This window comes from Nyctibius grandis, chromosome 13, assembly GCF_013368605.1.
Source record: "Nyctibius grandis isolate bNycGra1 chromosome 13, bNycGra1.pri, whole genome shotgun sequence".
Classification (NCBI taxonomy): Eukaryota; Metazoa; Chordata; class Aves; order Nyctibiiformes; family Nyctibiidae; genus Nyctibius; species Nyctibius grandis.
In genome coordinates, this window is record NC_090670.1 from 7,481,621 (window position 1) to 7,501,740 (window position 20,120).

Genomic DNA, 20,120 nt, shown 5'->3' on the forward strand with positions numbered 1-20,120 from the left:
CTATACAGGAATAAATACCCCAATCAGAAAGGGATCTGCAAATGAATAATGACTGGGGAAGAAGAACAACTCTGAACTAGTTCGGCTTGTTTGAAAATTCTAGACAGAATATATTTTCTATGTTTTAGCCCATTTCACAAGTTTGTCACTTGTTCCAAATTTTAGCACTTTACACAGAAAAGCATGAATATACTGATCTTTAGGTCAGTGCTGACTAGTATAACAGGTATATTTTGAGTAAGGCCAATCTTAAAATACAGAGAAATGCATGATCAGTTTCCCACAGCTGTAGCTCTACCCAGTAAAATCACCATTATTAGTTGCACTAGTTAAAATACAACCTTGCCATCTGAAGTAGCATGGCTTGAAATGCATTTTCTTGAAAAGCATACTCATCTCTTCAATCTTGAGCATTTTTCTATGCACCTCTTGCACCAAAATTAGAATCAGCCCTTACTTAAAATGTGCCTCTCACTAGAACAGTAGGACTATTTAGGCAGGCTTTAGATCAGACCACCCTAGGATCTTGCTTATATTTGTTTCTTTCAAAATACATTCAAACTGAAACCAAAGTTCTGAAGGACTATCAACAAGGAGCATACCTCTTCAGCTTCCTGCTTCACCGACAGACATCAGTGAACACAACATGACAGAAAACAGACACCCAAAGGTGGTTTTTTTAAAAGCCGTTACAAAAAATTCTAAAAGTATTTAAAAAAAAAACAAAACAAAACCAAACCAAAAACCCCACCCAAACCCCCAAACAGATAGACAAAAATCCCCCACTCGTTGAAAGAGTTGAGATCTCTAAAATTATTTTCTGATTGGCCTAAACTCCTTTCCATTGTAAGGTTTTTACCGCTTTCATATGCACATCTCTACCAAATGGCATAGCACAAAGATAGCAAGCCTGACACCAATTCCTCTGATGAGCCAGTAAAATCTGTTTGTTTTAATCTAATATTACAAATTAGCTTTGTGGTTAATGTTTACTTTAACCAATCCGAACCACTCACCAGCTTAAATTAAATGAAAAAGCATCTGAACGACATAGATTTCAGCATTTACTTTTGTGGCGTAGACCTTTATTTTTTCCCCAAGTGAGTGACCTTCATATTTTAAGATTCTGCCTTTCTAAATAGCCCCTACTAGTCTAGGAAACTGATGCCACCCTAGTGCACTGCAGCCCGCTATACATCACTGATCATCCCAGGGAGGTGCAGCTAAAAGATCATTTTTGTAGGAGCTATTTAAAATTCAAGAACCCAGTTGTGAAGATGTCTTGAGTAATTTCTCTAGCCAAGAAGCAAAACGTGTCCAATACATCCACTTATTCTTACTAGGGAGACACTGACACCTCAGGTGTTTTTTTTGATCTTTTTGTCCTCCAGTTTCTATACTGGAAGACTGCTGAATACTCTGGTCTGCAATATACACTACAACTCAGCAACAGTTTACTTATACACAGAAAGAAGATCACAAGCTAGCATCTAACCGGGTAAGAGAAAGTTATTAGTAAACTAGTTTAAGTTCAAAACTAAAAACAAGGATCATTGCATAGAATAATGCCAAAATACATTAAGCAGACTGTTCTGCTCTATTCATTTCTTCTAGCTTTATTGTTTAATGAAGAAAAAAGAATTCAAAGCATGAACAGATTGTAAGAAAGCAAATAGAAAAGCACTTTGCACTTGGCTGATACTTCTTATGTACCTTAAAAGCTCTCTGTATCATACTGGTTTCAATCACCGCACAGTGGTGGGTGCTTCAGAATCTTGGATTCTAAACATTATCTAGCCAGAAGATCAAAACTCAATTTTGAAAATGGCATTAACTCACAAGTGAAAATGATGTTCAAAAATAGAGGTCACTGTAAAGCAACATGCTTTGACTATGTTCAGCATTTTTTTGTCTCCTAGCACAGAACGCATGTAATCATGTAGCTATCCCCATTCAATCACACTCATCATTTCTTGAAAGATTAGCCGCACTTTGTACATCAAAACAAAATTGTCTTGTTTGGGTGTGCACATTAATTGCTCGATTTCACCGGTCAGATTATATTATTGCCGTTGTTGCCATACAAGCATTCAGATCCTATTTACTTATTCATTATGATCCCTTTCGTAATGTCCACACTAACCCACACCACCACGTAGGAGGTATTAACGCTGCCCTTCATATTTCTGTCACAGTTGCTGAGACCTGATATGCTACCTGAAGGGAGGCTGTAGTGGAGTGGGAGTCGGCCTCTTCTCCTGGGCAACTAGCGATAGGACAAGAGGACATAGCCTCAAGCTTCACCAGGGGAGGTTCAGGTTAGACATTAGGAAGCATTTATTCTCAGAAAGGGTCATTAGACATTGGAACGGGCTGCCCAGGGAGGTGGTGGAGTCACCATCTCTGGAGGGGTTTAAGAAAAGACTGGACATGGCACTTAGTGCCATGGTCTAGTTGACAGGGTGATGTCAGGGCAATGGTTGGACTCGATGATCCCAGAGGTCTCTTCCAACCTGATTGATTCTGTGATTCTGTGCAAGAATAGAGAAAACCAAAATACCTAGTGCTAAGAGGTAGAACAGATCAAGGTCCCATTTGGGGAACATACACACAGCTAGAACACTATTATTGTGCACAACGTGTAAAGCTACATTAGCAAACTCCCTCACCTCCATAAACTTGTGAAGGACTAAACCATTATTTTCCAAAGCAAGTGCTATTAAGGAATATTTTACACCTAACTTTGCTTGAGTCATCGATCTATAATAGCTTATATTTCAGCCCAAAAAAATAAATTCTCAAACTAAATATGGGAAATAAATTTATCACAGCATTTTACATTAGCAAAGATTTATTACACATTCCATATACCTTCTACCTTTCTAGTGACTAGCTATTCTATTCAACTTTAAAAAAAACAAAAGTGACCATGTAGCTAGCAGCTTTCTTCATGAACTACAAATACAGCACAGCCACCACTACCATGTTTCTATCAAGAAAAAAAAGTAACAGCAGCACAGTTTATCGTTGTACTTTTGGGGCCTCACTGGCCTCCACATCAAGAACTGCAGGATTGGCACATCTGAAGCTTTTAATACCATTTCAGCAGCTGCCATGACAATTTCAATTATCATTTTATATATGAAAGGGATATTTTTAATTCCACCAATTTGCATCTTGTAAGTGAAATTGAAATTGGCAGAATAGCAACTAACCCATGCTAAAACCCAGGCACACATTAATATATTGCTTTAGTTTAAAAGTAATTAAATCATTTTACACTGCAGTTAGTTTGGGTTTTGGTTTTTTAATATATATATATATTATAGGGGCCATCTGGAGCTTGTCTGTTTTGCCAGGATTTAAGCAGGGTTTTAACTGGCAATATGCCAACTTCTAGGTTTTCCTTCTAATAATTAAAAAATAATTAAACCCTCCCTTTTTTTTCTTCCCACTTCTTAAAACTTTTTTACTTTCTTTTGGAGACACAGGTCTAAATAACAACAATAAAAATCTAGCAATAAGCACCAGTTAATGTTATTAAATATAATTTCTACAGAGTACTTGCTTTGTTCAAACCCATACAGTAATTTTCTTCAGTGTTTTAGTTTGAACAGTCCTTTTTTTGCCTCATAGTCAACCAGTATTAGAGGCAATAAAGAAGAGAGAGGTCCTTCTCACTGCTGAACTGGCAAACTTGAAGTCTGATGCTAAGACTTACTTTCATTACTTATTTTAGGCACTCTTAACTGCATCAAGGGAGTTAAATGATGCATTTCATAAAGCCAACACAAAGCAATTACTTCAGGTTTCAATCTGGTAGAAGATGTTAAGTAACAACAATCTGAACCATCATGCCACCCACAAAGAGATCCTCTATTACAAATCTTAGGAATGAACATAAAGGTTGGTTTATGAAACCACCCATTATGTATGAACTAACATTTTCTCTACTTCTACCACTGCAGTATGTCATTATGACAAGCACAGCGACAGATAAAAGATCTGACTTCATGTGTTAAAACCACATATACAACAGCAGCAGTATGATGAACACCAATACAAAATGCTCCTGGCTATTTTTAAGGGCCAGTACCCTTCAGAGAGCTTCTAATTTCATCTAACACATGGTAAATCTGGCACAGATTTCACATCAAATCAACCTCGAAATTATAGCTTGAGCCAAGTGATTACGAACATTAGAGTAATTTTGTAGAAGACACTTAGTCTGCATGAGTAACATCAGAAAAGTTGGGACTACTGAAAATGGAGAGCCAGATTTTAAATAGGTTCCTCTGGTGATGGTACATTCCTGCCGTTAAGAAGTGGTGCGTAATGAGCAGGTAAGACCACCTCTGACAGCACGAGAACTCTCTACTGTCAACATTCACTTTTTTTCCCAGCACCAACCTGCTTCACTTGCTAACAGTGAAAGCTGAAAACGTCTTTTATTCTCCATATGCATAGCGCAGTATCTCTAACTACAGAGCTTCTAGAACCAATTACGAAATCCAGAATCAACTTAAACACACCTGATACCAAATTGAATAAGAACAGCACTTTGAAAATATAATAGTTTGAACTCTCTGCTAATATAATATGCAGTAAAGGAAAACTAATTATACTATAAATAAATGTAATTTCAAGTTAGGAAAAAAACCTTAAAGAATATCTTACTGTGATGTGTGATGTCACAAACCATAAAAGTAACACTGCCTAAAGCATCATGAATTGTATTTAATGTTTCAGATAGTCTAAATTTCACCTAATGCTTCTCATTTAAAAAACAGAAACCCCCACATTCGTGTTAGCTTGAACACTGTACTTACCAGTGAAAAGGAAAAAAATCAAGACCATAATCATTGTGTAACCAAAGTATAAAATGGTGCTGGCTGTTCCTGTTATCTGGAGTTTAGAGAAGAAGTAATGAACTGCATAGATAAAGAGATAAACTGCTGTAAAGCTGCTCGTCAAGAATGATCGCCACCACCAATGATAATCCTGAAAGAAACAATAAACCACTCGGTAAGAGACATCACGTAGAAAACAGAATATAAATAAGCTGGTTAAAAAATAACATTGTCTTATGAAATACATTTAATTCTTCAGAATTTATCTCAAAAAAGAAAAATTCCAACGTAACACATAGCTACTTTTTTTTTTCTTTCTGAAAGACAGCTCTATTGCTTCCATCACGAACATGAAATTATTTAAGATCAAGGCTGTTTATTTTTGCTTATCTGCTGCAAACAGTGGATTTTGAAGCAAAAGGCACATTTCAGAGGAGTGGCTAAGACAGGCATGCCAAGGGCCAACAACACAATGCATTTACAGTGTCCAGCACATCACAGTACCTGAATACCTCAACTCTATTTCTAACATCTTCCAGCTAAAAGTGGTATCTACGTCAAAACTGTACTTTTTACCTCTGCACACAGATGGAAGTAGCACAGCAAAACTGTAGCCTCAGAACATGTAATTAGAAGAATTATAAAAACTAGGAACAGGAAACCAAACATGTAGTACATCTGATGAGACCTAAAATAAAAAATAAAAACAAGAGCGTCATTTTTGGTTGAAGTTCTCTGAGTTAATTTACAGTGTTACCTGGCCAGATGCTAAGCTAATGAAAAAAGAAAAAAAAAGAAAAATCCACATCACTGGGATAACTTTGTCTTTACCACTACTGGCTGATTCATAAAAATTTTTTTCCTCTCTCTGAACATACTCTATAAATAAAACCACTGCTTTACAGAGCAATGCTCAAAGTCCTTAATTATACTTCCCTTAAAATGAGCATCAATCAGCTCTCACAGAGAACAGTTATGGGCAGTTTCCAGAAATGTTTATCACTTCAGGTCTCCTTTAGCTTTCCCAACACTTGCATCACCTGTACTCTGCCCTAGTTACAATACCCATTTCCTTCCTTCTATTGCAGCTAAGTTTTCCAGGTATCTCCGCATCTCCTCACCACATCCAACCAGATTGCTCCTCCACTCCCAGTCTATCCCCAGACCAAGTCTGACTCCAATCCAAGTGCTAACCAAACACAAACACAGTCAAAACAATAAATTCAAGGGAAATATGCTTGTTTACTTTTAATCTGGTGTCTTTCAGATAAGGGAAGTAACCAAATCGACTGAGTGATGGTGACAATTACTGCAGTTTAAGATTTGACAGAGGGAGTCGAAGTTGCATGTTCCCTCCATGCTTCCCTTCTGTAGGATAAATAATGAGAAACAATTTGGGAATTCAATAATTTAAACTACAAAAGCCCAGAGTGTACCTGTTTGTCAGCTGACTATATATTCCAGCATAGCTATATTACTCAGTTAAGACTAATGTCAAAGGCTAACATAGCTAATATATTTGCATTTAAGAATTGATTTAGAAAACTGTTCTGTAAGAAATCTCAATATAAACAGAGGAGACCTTAAAAACTTGGCACCATCAACTTCGTATTTTTCATCAAACAACAATATATTAAACATTTCATATTTACATTGTGAAAGTTATGAAAGACTGCACTGGTTTAATTTTCCATGCATCTGCTTGACTAGGTTTTGACAAGATTTAGGAGTGGTGTGGATGTTTCACAGGGGGTGGAGTCTTTGTTTTGCAGAACATGGAATCCCAAGATCTTGACCTGATTCTGATTAAACAGCTGAAACTGCTAGATCATATTAGTTTCATAAATCATAATAGTGTTACACAACGGATTATGCTCCACCTAACCACAATAGCATGAAACCATGTCTGTATTGTTCAGAGCCAGAAAGATAAAACAAGGCAACAGGCCTCTAATTTCACACTCCACAGCTGTCAATAAGAAGAACTAGTTTTGTAAGTTCTACGCACAGGAATAAATATGCAGATTCCGGAAATCCCACAAAAGTCTGCAAGAAGATCAAAAATTTCAAAAATTGTTTTATTCCTTATATTAATTGGTTTGGGATGTTCAAACTCAGTGTGTGTTTGTTATCAAACCAGCATAACTAAGACAACAACAATAACAAAGTGATACTCACCAAATGCTATTCAGAATGAAAAAAAGTTGAATAAAAATACAGCCAAAGGGCAAGATACCACCCATTATGATACCAGGCAATGGCTTTGTGAAGAAGGACTGTTCTGGAATTTGGCGAGGAATCTGGTTTGTACGAACTGGATGTTCAATAGGCTTCGAAATAAATTAAGATAAATTGTTACATCATAAATAAGATTGCTTTTCCCTAATATTAGCATCTAAAGATTTGATAAACATAACTTTATTTTCATCCATAAGCCATCACAAGTTACCAAACTAAGAAAACTACAACATGCTATTCATCAGTAGGAAAAAAACACATATGCTTTAGATATTCCAACTATTGCTCAGTAAGCAAGTCAGAAGAAAAGGAAAGAAATCTGTTCAGTCCTTAATTAAAAAAAAACACACAACTTTTTCTTAGTTGTCTGGCATTACCTCAAACTAGTAAAGTACGAACTGAAGTACTTCTGAAGTACTACTTCAAAAATGAAACCACTAAGGTATTACTGAAGTATAAAACGCAAGCAAGACCTCTAAGAGCACTATTAAATTCTGATTCTAGTGAATGGACAGAAAAAAAAAGTTTAGTGTGATATTATAAGCATATACTTGGTTTCAAAATCATAACAAAGAGAAACATCATTTTATGGTCATAGGGTCACAGATGTTTCAATCTAACCAGTTCTTGCATGGTTAGGGATTCAATGGCTCAACTGCAGAAGACAGGTATATTTCAAAACTGTATTCGAAGAGCCCTACCTTCTCTTTGAAGCCAAAATATGCACCAATAAAGGTTAGTGGGACTGAAATTCCAAACCACATAGCTAGGATAGCAACCAAAGTGCCAAAAGGGATTGCAGCTGAGGATCCTTTCACCCACAGAATGAGATTCATAATGAAGAAATCAGCAAAGACAATCCTGAAAAAAAGATCAGAAAAGATATTAAAATATTCAGGAAATAATAAATATCAGTTAGTATTTAAAAAAAAACAAACTAGTTAAAAGTCTGCACCAGAAAAACGTAGCTTCTTGCAATCTTTCATTCCCTAACAGTCCTAGTTACTTTCAGCAATTGCTCTGTTCATGTAAAAATGCTTGCAACATCCAATGCTTGTAAGAAAAGTATCTATAGTAAAGCCACTATTTAAATAAAGAGTCTGCACATAAAACCAAAAAGTAACAGAAAAATGCTATAGTAAAAAATCTATACAAAGAATGCTAAAAGATAAAACAAATAAAACCCCCTCTTATCTGAATCACCTTTCCTATTATTGCCAGCCATTTAATTCCTTTATTTAGGTCCTTTATAATCAGTAAATTCCCTCTGAAAAAAACACAGGGACAGCAAAATCCCCCATTTAGGAAGCCACACGTCACTCTCACAACAAATGTATACCCTGCTACAGCATGTGGCATAGCATGGTAGCAGAAGGGTGGATTAAACAGGGCTCTTCCCAATGACAAGAATCTTTGTATTAACACCTCATGCAGTTACACAGTGAAGTAGCCCACACCTTTGGAGAATTTAAAGACTGCATCAGTCATGACATGTCTCCAGACCTGTTCTTCCCTCCTCAGTTAAGTGCATCTGCCTCATTTTCTAAACACCCTGGGAAAACACTAGAAAACAACTCTGAGACATATGATGAGGATCTCAAACATCCCATTCTGAAAACAAAGCAAAACGTACTGCAAGAGAAACCCACATAAAAGCCTGCTTGAACTGCCATTATCCATGGATTCAGAGATGCATCACAGAAAATTCATCCTCAGGAAGGGCCCCTGCAAAGTACACCACGGTCTGGCTTTTGTTAAAGTATTCCTGAGGCAGAATTTAAACTGCCCTGAAGTGAACATGCATCTTCCACTGTATTTAATTTAAAAAGGAAGGAGGGAGGATTAGAGCAATAGGCAGGCTCTTTTTTTCCTAGGAGAGGTCTTAGACTTGCCAAAACTGGTTGGGGGAACAGACTTGTTAAATAAGCACACCCAAGCGACCCCTGGTGTAAGCATCTTGTTGAACAAAAAATAAAAATCAAATCCGTTTTAGAAGTCTTGCTAATCTTTATCATCTGCCCAAGCTCATAACACAGGCTCTGCTTACCTCCTCCGAAGTTAGAAAAAAATACTGCAAATATGAACTCTCATCAGTCTACTGAGACTATAACGGCCTTAGGCTGTTTACGATATTATGCAAATTCACTGAACTAGCATAGCATAATCAAGACATCTGTTCCTATTCTACCATCCCCAATCATTTTACTTCCTCTGTGAAACTTAATTTATTTGGGAGTTTAAATTACCAGCACGATATTTCTTCCACCGATAAATATTTTCTCCTCTCTCAAGCTAATATCTGAATGACAGCAGGGAGACCGAAGCGCATTTTGTTTAGAAATAAGATTTCCTCATAGAAATACTACGCTCAGTTGTTACCAAATGCATTGCATTTCATTTGATGAAATTCTACTTTACTTGAAACCAAGTCATGTTTTATTTATTCTGGGCTGTTTTGGAGGGAGAAATACCTTAAGAAATGATTTATAACCTTTTCCTCAACTTTTGCCAAGGACATTTGACAAGGGATAGCTTCATGTACCCAAAGTTGCAACCAAGAAATATGGAAGACTTGCAGAAAAAATTAGTTTCTGCTCCTTTTCGTCACTGACCTAATTCTCACAAAAGGTCAGAAGAGCTATGAGAAAATGAAAGGTAGGAGAACTATCACCCTTCCCAAGCGCGAAGTATTGGCCATAGTATGATACACACCACAGCCATATCTAAAACTGGACACTACCTACATTCATATAAGAAGATTATAACCAGTTTAAGAGAATCTCTGCATTATTCTCATGAAGAAGCATGCTATACTTCCTCTACTGTTTAGTATAGCAGTATATAGCTATTTACTTTAAAAAAAAAGCATAATTTAATTTCTGATGTCCTTTTCAATAACATAGTTACAAGAAAACACTGATACTGTAACTAAGGCGATAGAGGTTCTGCCTAAAGGACTGTCTCTCCCTATTTACAGAAAGGCACTAGAGATACGCCAAAGTTACCACAAAACCACATACTTCCTAACAAAGCGACCACACCAATTAACAGTTAAGACAGGATTATCTGGAACATACCAAGTGCTGTGGTACCAAATTGCAATTACCCCATCACTATGCCTAATGTTCTGGTGCAGTGATTCTCAAATGCCGTGATGTTACCTTGCAAGAGAGTCACATCATTCCTCCCACCCCCACAGCTGATTACAAAACAAGATGCTAAGAAGCTGTGTTCTATAGGCTCCAGCTCCTCAGAATTCACTTTTCTTTATATTCAAACATAGGTAATATACAAAAGGAACAGCAATTTGGAGAACAATAAAGAAAATAATCACACAAACAGGCACCATAACAATTCACTTTCTTCTTCCCCCCTCAGATTCATTTATACTTAAGAATAAAGGAAAGAATGAGGGGAAACAATACTAACCCAGGGCAAAGCAGAGCTGTAAGCAAAACGTTTGTCTTCCACTTCTCGCCTCTAAATGCTGAGGGAAAAAGTAAAAACAATTTCAAGTTCAGAACTTTTTCCAATTGTTTTGCAGTATGGCAGCAAGAAGCAGATTTCTTGTCTGAGACACCACCTCCAGTCTGAGGTTTATATTAAGCCCAGCAATTCTGAATTTAACCTGCTGTGTCACATTAAACAAACACATGTACTTACTCTTGTACATTCTAGCAGACACATAACCGGCTGGAGTTCCCAGTAAGACCCACAATACAACTGCACAGGTCATCAAAGCACCACGGTTAGCAGGAGAAAGAAAACCAAGGCAAGCTAGGACTAAAGAGACAAATGGATTTAGTCATTTGGGGACATATATCAAAATTCCCCTGTAACACATATCACTGCACAGGTTTATCCCTTTCACTACCAGATATTTAAATGAAGATTATGTGCATGAGCTCTCATATATCCCCATCACATAACTATAACCCTAATGTCACTGTTCCATAAATAACAAAGCACTACTTCCACCTCATCTTTTAAATAGGAAGTTTCTGTAGCCAAGTCTGAAAAATAAAATGCCACACACAGATGAACAATGAACCTGACCCAAATCTCAGCTTGAAGAAGTCTGCTTCCAAACTCCTACAGTCCTCCTGTAAACATACATAGTCAATACTTGCGCATGCTAAGTAACAAGAGAAGTTTAACATGTGGCATAAAGGGCATTTGAGAACAGCAGGTCTGGAAAAGCCAAAACCTGACAGAGCTATGGGTTTGTTTTGTTGGGGTTTCTGTAGGGTTTGTTTTTGGTGGGGGTTTTTGGTTGGTTTGTTTAAGATAGAACTAAAGTGTGAAGATAGAAGATCTTAGAAGTATGAGTCACTTGCTTGAAATTCCACAAAAGGCTCTCACCCACCATGATGGATAACACTACTCAAGCATGTGCTATCTTGAAAACAAGCTGCTCTAATAAAAAAAGGCTGCCCGTGTCTGAACTAATTGTAGAGGCCAGCCCAGAGATATTCTCAGAAGAGGAGTTTGTCAGAGATCCCTAGTGTGAAGTTCTGTTTTTAAACAGAAAAAGGATTTTTTTTTTCCCCCTCCAATTTCTTTCTCTATTACACTGGTTGCACAGGAAACTATTGCAGTTAAATTACAAAGAGTTGTGATCAACACTGAAAGACAAGCTCATCAAGAAAATTCTATTGATCTTATAGCATCATGTAACAAATAGAAAAAAAGCAGCTCCTCTATGAAAGACCACAAAATCTGAACAAAACCTGGAAAGCAGAATTTGAAAAATTATTCTTTTGTAATAAACATCAGTATACTTCCGAATTCTACGGTACACTAAGAAAAGGAATGGTGATATACTTTATAGATAACATCATAAAACACCAACTTGTCACAGGTTACATCATCACATGTATATGTAGCTATTTATGGTTCTCATATTATCTCAATGTTATGTCAGAATTATTTCATTGGCACTTATTCTTGCTCTTATTTCTGCATGGCTGCAGGCTGTTGTGTCAAATGTATTAGATAGAAAGTGTTCTGAGAACATTAAAGCTTTGATTATATGTCTTTGAACTTGCATTACTGGATCCTTGGATAATTTACACAATGACAAACTGGTTTTGTTTTTTAAAAAGAAACATGTAACAAGGAAGCTTCATTTCTGCAATCAGGAAGAATCTGAATTAGCCCAGATACCACAATGTTTTGAACAACATTGCTTACAACAGTGTTACTGAAGCTATCTAGATTATTGTTATGAAACAGTATTTATATTTTATTTTACTAAAGGAAGGATTTCATTTCCAAAATCAGGCTTCTATAATTTGTTTAGTAATATTGTATCTTTCTTACACTATTACACTACAAACACATCACCTTAATGAAGTTACTTACATAAAGTAATAAATGTCATAATGAAAATTTGCGTTCCTTGGCCCAAAAAGACAGACAGTAACATCCCCTTCCTTGGAGGTCTAAACACATCTCCATGAACCAGCTTCCAGCCAAATTCCTCTTGGGCATCTTCCTGTATAAAATCAACAATGTCTTTAGCAAAGATACATAATGCAGTAGTGAATTAACACAAACAACATGCAAAATACATATTTAAAGTTTGATTAACTTCCAGTTTAGATCCAAAGACAGACTAATTGCATCTGATTCATCACTCATTCATTTTATAACCCCCTAATGGTTCAGTGAAAGAAAAAGGCAGGATTTATCAAGAAAATCCTCATCTCTTAAAGCAAGAAAAAAACAAAATGTAATTAGCCAAACCATATAATATCATTCTAAATTTAAACTAAAACAAAGCATTCCATTTAATTTAACTTGGATTATAGCATTTCAATCCAGTTCAAGCATTTATCTTTTTTTGCTTTCATTACAAAGCACATCAGTCTCAATGACAATATTGGAAAAGAATTAAATGGTCCCTGTATTCCAGAAGAAAGTCTGCTCCCTAGAATCACTAGGGGCAAGTACCAACATTCTTTGTCCCACTGCCAGAGATGAATGGATGGAATGCATGGGGGGGATCCTCATTCCCGCAGCTCTAATGAACCACTGCTGAACAATAAAACTTCCCAATAAAGTCATTCAAAACAAACACCTCCCCTCACAAAAAAACCCAAACACATATGACCACAAATAACCAACCCCTCAAAAAGACCACTCTCTTCCTCACAAAGTTAAAAGCTCCAGGTTTCATTCAACCTAGGAGTACTGAGTTTAGTTCAACGGACTGCTTACCACTAGAATTATAGCACACAAAAAACAGGGTAGGAAAGAATACAGACCAAACTGGTGAATGACATAGAGCATCTTAACTTGTGACAGATTATGTAATCAGGTTTTTTTTTGCTGGAAGACTGTCATTGTCTTCCCCATACTGATTCCTCTGTTTGCATTTGTTGGCTAGAAATTACTCTCAGAAGTCTGATACACTAATGCAAAAATTCAAAACTATTAAACACAAGATAACACTTAGATTAAAAAAAAAAACAAAACAAAAAGCTATGCCTGCAAAGAAAATGATACCAAGTATCTAGGTAGAATTCCAACACATCAGTGCTCTTCCAGTAAAGAACGGTTTGTTTGGTTAAAGAAGCATAAAGCCCACAATTTCCTATAAGTCATCACAATTAGTTCAAGTTCAGATTATGAGAAAGTTGTTGAGGTAAGACAGAAGAAAGACTTTTTCCCAGGTAGTTGTAAATAAGGAATGAAAGAATTTAAAAGGTTACCATCTGAAGCAAATCTTTATCTGTTTCAAAATGGTAAACACTAAGCAGAAATAAATGCTTAGTACTTTAGATCCTGACAGAACAAGGAAAACGTTGTACAAATTTGGAATGGCTGGTATTAGAGTTCTTATCAACACCTAATCTGGCAAATGCACTCAAAAGACACCCTCTGGTTTTAATACAAACTTTAAAATATATAGCTACATGGTAAATATCTTGGTTTAAGAAAAATAAAGAGAAACCAAGCTTGCCAGATTGAGACCCTCGATTTATTTTATATGGGACTATGGGCCAGAGCGTTCATCTCAAAGCTCGATTTTTCATAAAACTCTTCCATTACAGGCCAGTTAGCTATGGGTCAGTATTTTCCAGACTTCTGTTTAAAAGAATTCAGCAGTATTTTGTATTGCTAACCTTTACCGTTCAAAGATGAGGATAAGAATTGTACAACTAATCCAAGCAGGAAGCTACACTTTGTAGTTACAAAAAAATATTTGAGGAAAGTCTAAAAAGATACTTTTGAACCTTGACCAATATGCTAAAAATTACTGTAATTTTTTAAAAAGTGCAGTAATCCTCACCTTATCCATTCATTTATCCTAGTTCTCAAAATATTCTAACAACAATTTAAGTCCCCTACACTCAAGTAGTCATGATGAAAGAGATTTTAAAAAAGAGGACAAGTTTTACCTCTCACTGTTGAAAAGATACTGACATGAATTCTCTTAAGTTCAGTTCAGGGATGTTTTCTCAGTCGTAAGACCCTAAAAGTAATCTAATGATTTCTAAACATTTCATTAATGTATGTCTCACTAAATCTACATCACACTAAAAGCCAGTTGGCATTAGCTGCACGTTAAACGCGCATACTAAGACCACAGTCACTGGCTTGTGCATCTATCTCTTTCCAAGTAGAACCACCAGCATTCCCTAAGTGAGAGACACTAATTTGCTTCATTGCAGCTTCCTCAGCCCAGGTCCTCTTTTGCACAACTATTTCACACCTTTTTTAATCAGCTCCTTGAACTGCAACAGATCTTTAAGTCTCTTGCAACTGGCAAGAAAATAAAAACGTGTGGTTTTTTTTGAAAGTCACACCTACCCCTGCCGTTATCCGTAAAAACTAATCAAGCTTCTACAAGTCTTGCTCTCTATCACATTATGAATGACCAACTAATAAAGACAACACAGCATAAGATACTGAACATAATTTAATTGAGAGATCAAACAGGAGCTTCACAAAAACGATCAGTTAAAGGATGTGGGAAAATTCTTCCACTTTAATTACTATCTGGATTTGCATTAACAAAAGATATTTAATATCAAAAACACAAAGAATAAAAGTACTTTCAGATGTTTTAGTTTCAATATGAAACATTTTTGTGCATTTTAAAGTATTTCTTTATCCAAATAGACAGCAACAACAGTGAAAATTCAAACCTTTGTAGTATCTGACATTATTTCTCATCTTTGACTTGCAGATACCACTTTCACCAATGCAAAAGAGTAATTTTTACTCAGCCTTTCACTCACAGTCTACTGGTCAAGTCTTTTTAACTCACAATCATTTATATTCTCTTCCACCAAGGCAGAAAGCCACTACAGGGACCTGCCCCTTTCCCATTCTAAAGAGTACATATTTCAAAAGAACTTGCGACTGGTTCAGTCAGATGGCAACAAGCTTCAGTCACCACGTTAAGTCAGACAAACCAGGCTCAGTTTGACACAGTGATCACCAGGAGAATTGATTTTTTTTTTTTTTTTAAATACAAGTATCATTTACACACGCACCAAGTAGTTCTCACACAGCCAGAGATCAGAAGTTGTGTTGTACATGAACTGCAATATTACGATCTCCTAACTGGAGACAAAGTATGTGATTCTACCATACTTTCTAGCCACAGACAAAAGGCAACATCAATTTGTATTAGTCCATGATAATCAGAACCTGTCCCACAACATCTAGCAAGACAACTACTGATCCTCACACTAATTTCACTCCATTATTAGCGGTTGGTTTAATTTTTGATCCCTTTTGCAATAATAACCTGATACAGTTTTTTTAAAAAATACTTTGCTTTATGAAGTTTCTGTGAATCACTCCACATACTTCTAAACCCTGAAGTCTGTCCTTGCATATTACAAGCTCATCAAATGATGCTGGAAAAGTAAGACTGTCACATCTGCCCATGTACTCCTGGGCAGATGTGATACATTCTAACATGTATTCCTGTTAGAAAAGATGAAATAGCAATAAAGCTATTTTTAAATCACAGATATGTTACCATGTATCAAATTCTTTGTAGTGATACATCTCTTTAGATTGTATTCCAAACTAAGTGAAAGACATAACTACCACCAGAAAAACGTGCTCATGTAAAAGCTGTAAATCTTACTCACAGAAGAGTCAATCTGGTTGTATCTTGCAATATCTTTATGAAGAGTCCTCAGAATGATCATAGCCACCATGCCAGATAAGAAGAGAACAATTACGAGGGAATTCATTATACTGTAGATAAAGAAAAAGTCAAACTTTCAATCCACTTATTCAGGTTTGAGGGCATGCCCTCCAATACCACATGTACAGCTCAAGTCTGAGGAACAGCCTTAGCTATTTGGAGTTTAAGTCATTCAGACCTTTTAGTATTTTTCCACCCAGAGAAGATAAATTGTTTTAAATTGTGTACCTTTATGATTTCTTAGGAGACAGAAGAAAGAAGAATAGTATTTCATGATATAGTTAATTCTCAAGACAGTTATATATCGCTTTTATTCTCCTCCTCATATAGGTCAGAAGTAATTTCCCTAGTGAAACAGCTACAGCTCTTAAAGCAGACTTTGTCAAGTAGATTTTACATCTACCAACCAATGAAATCCACATCATGCCGTTTAATATTTTGTAGAGACATATTTAATCAGATTAGCCTTTTCAAACACTTCATATTGCAGAACATTAACATTTCAACATATATTATATACTTACTTGATATCATTTGCATGGTACAGAGGGAAATAAGAGTTTTTCATATACATCTTTTACTCATAAAAAAGCCCTCTTCTTACTGTAAGCAGCTGCTGAGTACAAAACATGCAGTACACACATGTACCTCTCACTTGGCAGTTAGAGAAAGCCAGACAGTAACAATAAGAACACTGCAGATCAGCAACAGCTCAAAAGTTCTACAGAATGGAGATAAAGTAAAACGATGGAAGCTGCTTTCCTTTTAGACACCAGTGGTGAAATGCAGTACTACAGTTGCTCCCAAGAGATGGAGGACTGTTAAAAGTTACTTCACATATGAAAACAAGAAAGTTTTCTTGCCTGAAAACTAACAGACCTTGTTCTACCACAGCAGAAGTTGTATATCCCTAGAAGCACAAATAAGAAATCTTTGTGCTCCCCTGCAAAGTTATTCACTGAATAAATGCAAATCTTACCTAAACCACTGGATGTTTGTATGTGGCATGGACTCCAAAATGTAGTCCCATCTGGAAGCCCACTTAATATTATTCTTTTCCTATAAAGAAATTAAATAGCAATTAATAGAAACAAGTACAAGTTTGTTGTAGTCTCTGAGGAGGAATAAGTACATCAAGTCTCTTCCACAAACCTTCCATTCCACACTAATATCTAAGCTTGGTATCAATCTTGGATGTTAGACCTCCCTCGTGCATTAATTCTTTTTATCTCTTGAGCCTCTCAAAGAATATCTTGTTTATTGAAATCTCCTATCCACGACTTCTACCTTCAACTGAGGCTTCACTAAGCCTCATCATTCCATGATTCGTTATGTAGCTGCCTGCAGCTCCCAAATGCATGCTGAAAAACAATCATGCCATCACTGGAAGATACTCCCAGCATAGCACACTGATCTTGAAATGTCAACTTTGCTAAACATACTCTATGTTTCTAGTTTCCCCTGGAATTTTTCTCTTTCATCTTCTTTAATGTATTTAGCACAGGCTTCCTCGCTCCCTGCCATAATGATGTCTGATACAGACTATTCTCCACTTTGTTTCCTGGCAGACAACTTTCATTTCCAGACAACCCTGTGAAGGATTTAAGAAGAAATCATCCAGCAACTTTCACCCTTGAAAGATGCTTCCATTCTCTTCTATGTCCTCCTGTAAACGCTTTATGTGAGAGCTGGGCAAGTGATGATTCTTTCTGACCCCCAAGCCTTGTCCTCTACAGCTTGTCTCATGCAATGTACGTCTGCTGTCCTACTACCAAATTCTATATCCCGGCTGGCATGAAGTTCTGCTGAACTTCTTCAGTTATTCACCAGGTGGGAAGTTTGTACAGTTAATTTTCAAAATTTAGACTACGTCTCCAGCCTAGAATTTTTAAGTTCTGATTCACGTTCTGGATCAAGCACATGTAACAATGAAGAACTACACCAACACAACAAGGTGACTGAAATTGCCTTAAGTTGGTCTTTATCAGCCCAATCAGTAATTGATCAGTAGTTCACAGCTAGTTGGGTCAGAGTTTCAGAAGTGTGGTTCCAAAGTTTGTTACTTGACTATGAAACTACTCACATGCTTACATTTTTGTACACTTGTGTATTAAACATTAGAGGCATGATCATGTATACGTTTCACATACACAGAGCTAAATACCTTGCCCATTTCAATGAATTAAAGCAGACACCATGGCTTTCTCAGCAGAAGGCAGCTGCCATATTAGAAAGCACCATAAAACAGTTACGCATTTTACTGGTTTACGTATTCAAGCTTACTGAAACTAATGTTCTCCTATTTAAAAATACTTTTCACCGATAAATACTCCTCTTTTAAGTTCTTTTGAAATTACTGATAAAAAGTAAAACATATCAGGTATTATTTCAAATCAAGGCTAATATTTAACAAAGAAAATAAGCAGTTTTGAAGAGCCTGGCAACTGAGATGTGACGAGTGTCATCTGCTAGAAGGGTCTGAACCCATGGCAGCTAAGCCTCACCTGCTCCACTCCTGAGAAAAAGGGAGTAGGTAGCCTAAATGCATAGCACATTGCACAAGTAAGAGGACAAAGTTCACACTGCAATTCTAAATTGCAATTTATCATCAAGATTTAAACACAAATGTTAATAGACAGGAGGCTTATTCATGTAGTAAAATTAGAGAGCCTAAGGAAGATTGGGTGTCTCAAGGGAAAAGTAACAGGATACAGAGCCTTGCACCTCAAGGTCACTGGTTCACATCAAATTCAATTTGGTAGAATGAAAGCTGTTGCCATATGATGGCTGCTTGACTGCCTATACAAAATAAGCTGGAAGTCTCAAGCCAAATCCTCAGAGGCTGGTGTCTTAACACCAGAAAAACCACCATGCTTTCAGGACAGACTGGAACCAAGGTACCAAGGTTTGAAGTAGCTTAAATCAAATTATTCTCACCCCCACAGAAGGCTCACTTTCCATGCTGGGGTAAAGACCCAGTTGCAAGAAAGCCTAATTTCCTCCTGTCTGACAGGCTGAATAAAGCATTAGAGTATTAGTAAACGTTAGAGTATTAACTCTAAAAGATAAATGGCCACCTACTCAAAAAAGAGCTAGTGAATAAAATAAAAGCAATATAAAATGAGAGAAAACCTGCAACTTCACTGGAAAAAACAGCTTTACAATATGCTAAAAAAAATGAACATTTAACACAAAAGCATCTCCAAATATAATATAAACATTTCTTCAACATGAAACTCTCAGTACCCTGACTGAACTCTGAAAACAGAGAATACCTCAAGGAAGACAACTCCTGCATTCAATCTACTACTTTCTATTAGTAACAAAACAGGGAAAAAAAAAAAAAAAAATCTTTATTTATACCTTCCAAATGTCATTTAAACTACAGTAATGGAAAAGTAACAGGTTTCGGGAAAACTCCTTCACAAGACCATCCTTATGGAATTTACACTGCTTTAATCCAGTTATGGCTATTAGCAAATTATCCAGCTGTTTTGATTTCATTCTTTTTGGGGAATTACATATTCACGTAACAGATTCAATACTTACTTCAAACGTCACAGAGTAAGTGTAGATCAAATTCAGTTTATTGGTGAATTCTCCAGGAATCTCCATAGGCGGACCTTCACAGCTTAAGTTGTTCTCATCTGTATGTTTGTAGCTAAGGGGGGAAAAAAATGTTAAATAAAATTACATGTGCCCTGCAGGATGAATTTTCACTAATTCTTCTCTAAGGTAATTACAACACTCTTTTATTTAAAAACAAAAACAACAAAAAAAAAAACACAACAAAAAAAAACCACACAAAAACAAGGAGAGCTGTCTATATCATTTTGTACCAGCTATTCAACTTCTTT

General features: G+C 36.4%; 1 protein-coding gene across 1 annotated transcript in view; it reads right to left on the minus strand.

The window, feature by feature from the left end:
• LOC137669757 (transmembrane 9 superfamily member 2-like) overlaps positions 1–20,120 on the minus strand; it is a 32,976-nt gene that overhangs the window by 3,848 nt on the left and 9,008 nt on the right. Inside the window, exons 7-16 of the mRNA XM_068412048.1 lie at positions 19,813–19,924; positions 17,243–17,322; positions 16,205–16,313; positions 12,453–12,585; positions 10,752–10,871; positions 10,518–10,575; positions 7,790–7,949; positions 7,029–7,180; positions 5,427–5,538; positions 4,830–5,001 (exon numbers count right to left, since the gene is read on the minus strand). Of these exons, the coding sequence (XP_068268149.1) occupies positions 4,830–5,001; positions 5,427–5,538; positions 7,029–7,180; positions 7,790–7,949; positions 10,518–10,575; positions 10,752–10,871; positions 12,453–12,585; positions 16,205–16,313; positions 17,243–17,322; positions 19,813–19,924 (1,208 nt within the window). The remainder of the gene's footprint in view (positions 1–4,829; positions 5,002–5,426; positions 5,539–7,028; positions 7,181–7,789; positions 7,950–10,517; positions 10,576–10,751; positions 10,872–12,452; positions 12,586–16,204; positions 16,314–17,242; positions 17,323–19,812; positions 19,925–20,120) is intronic.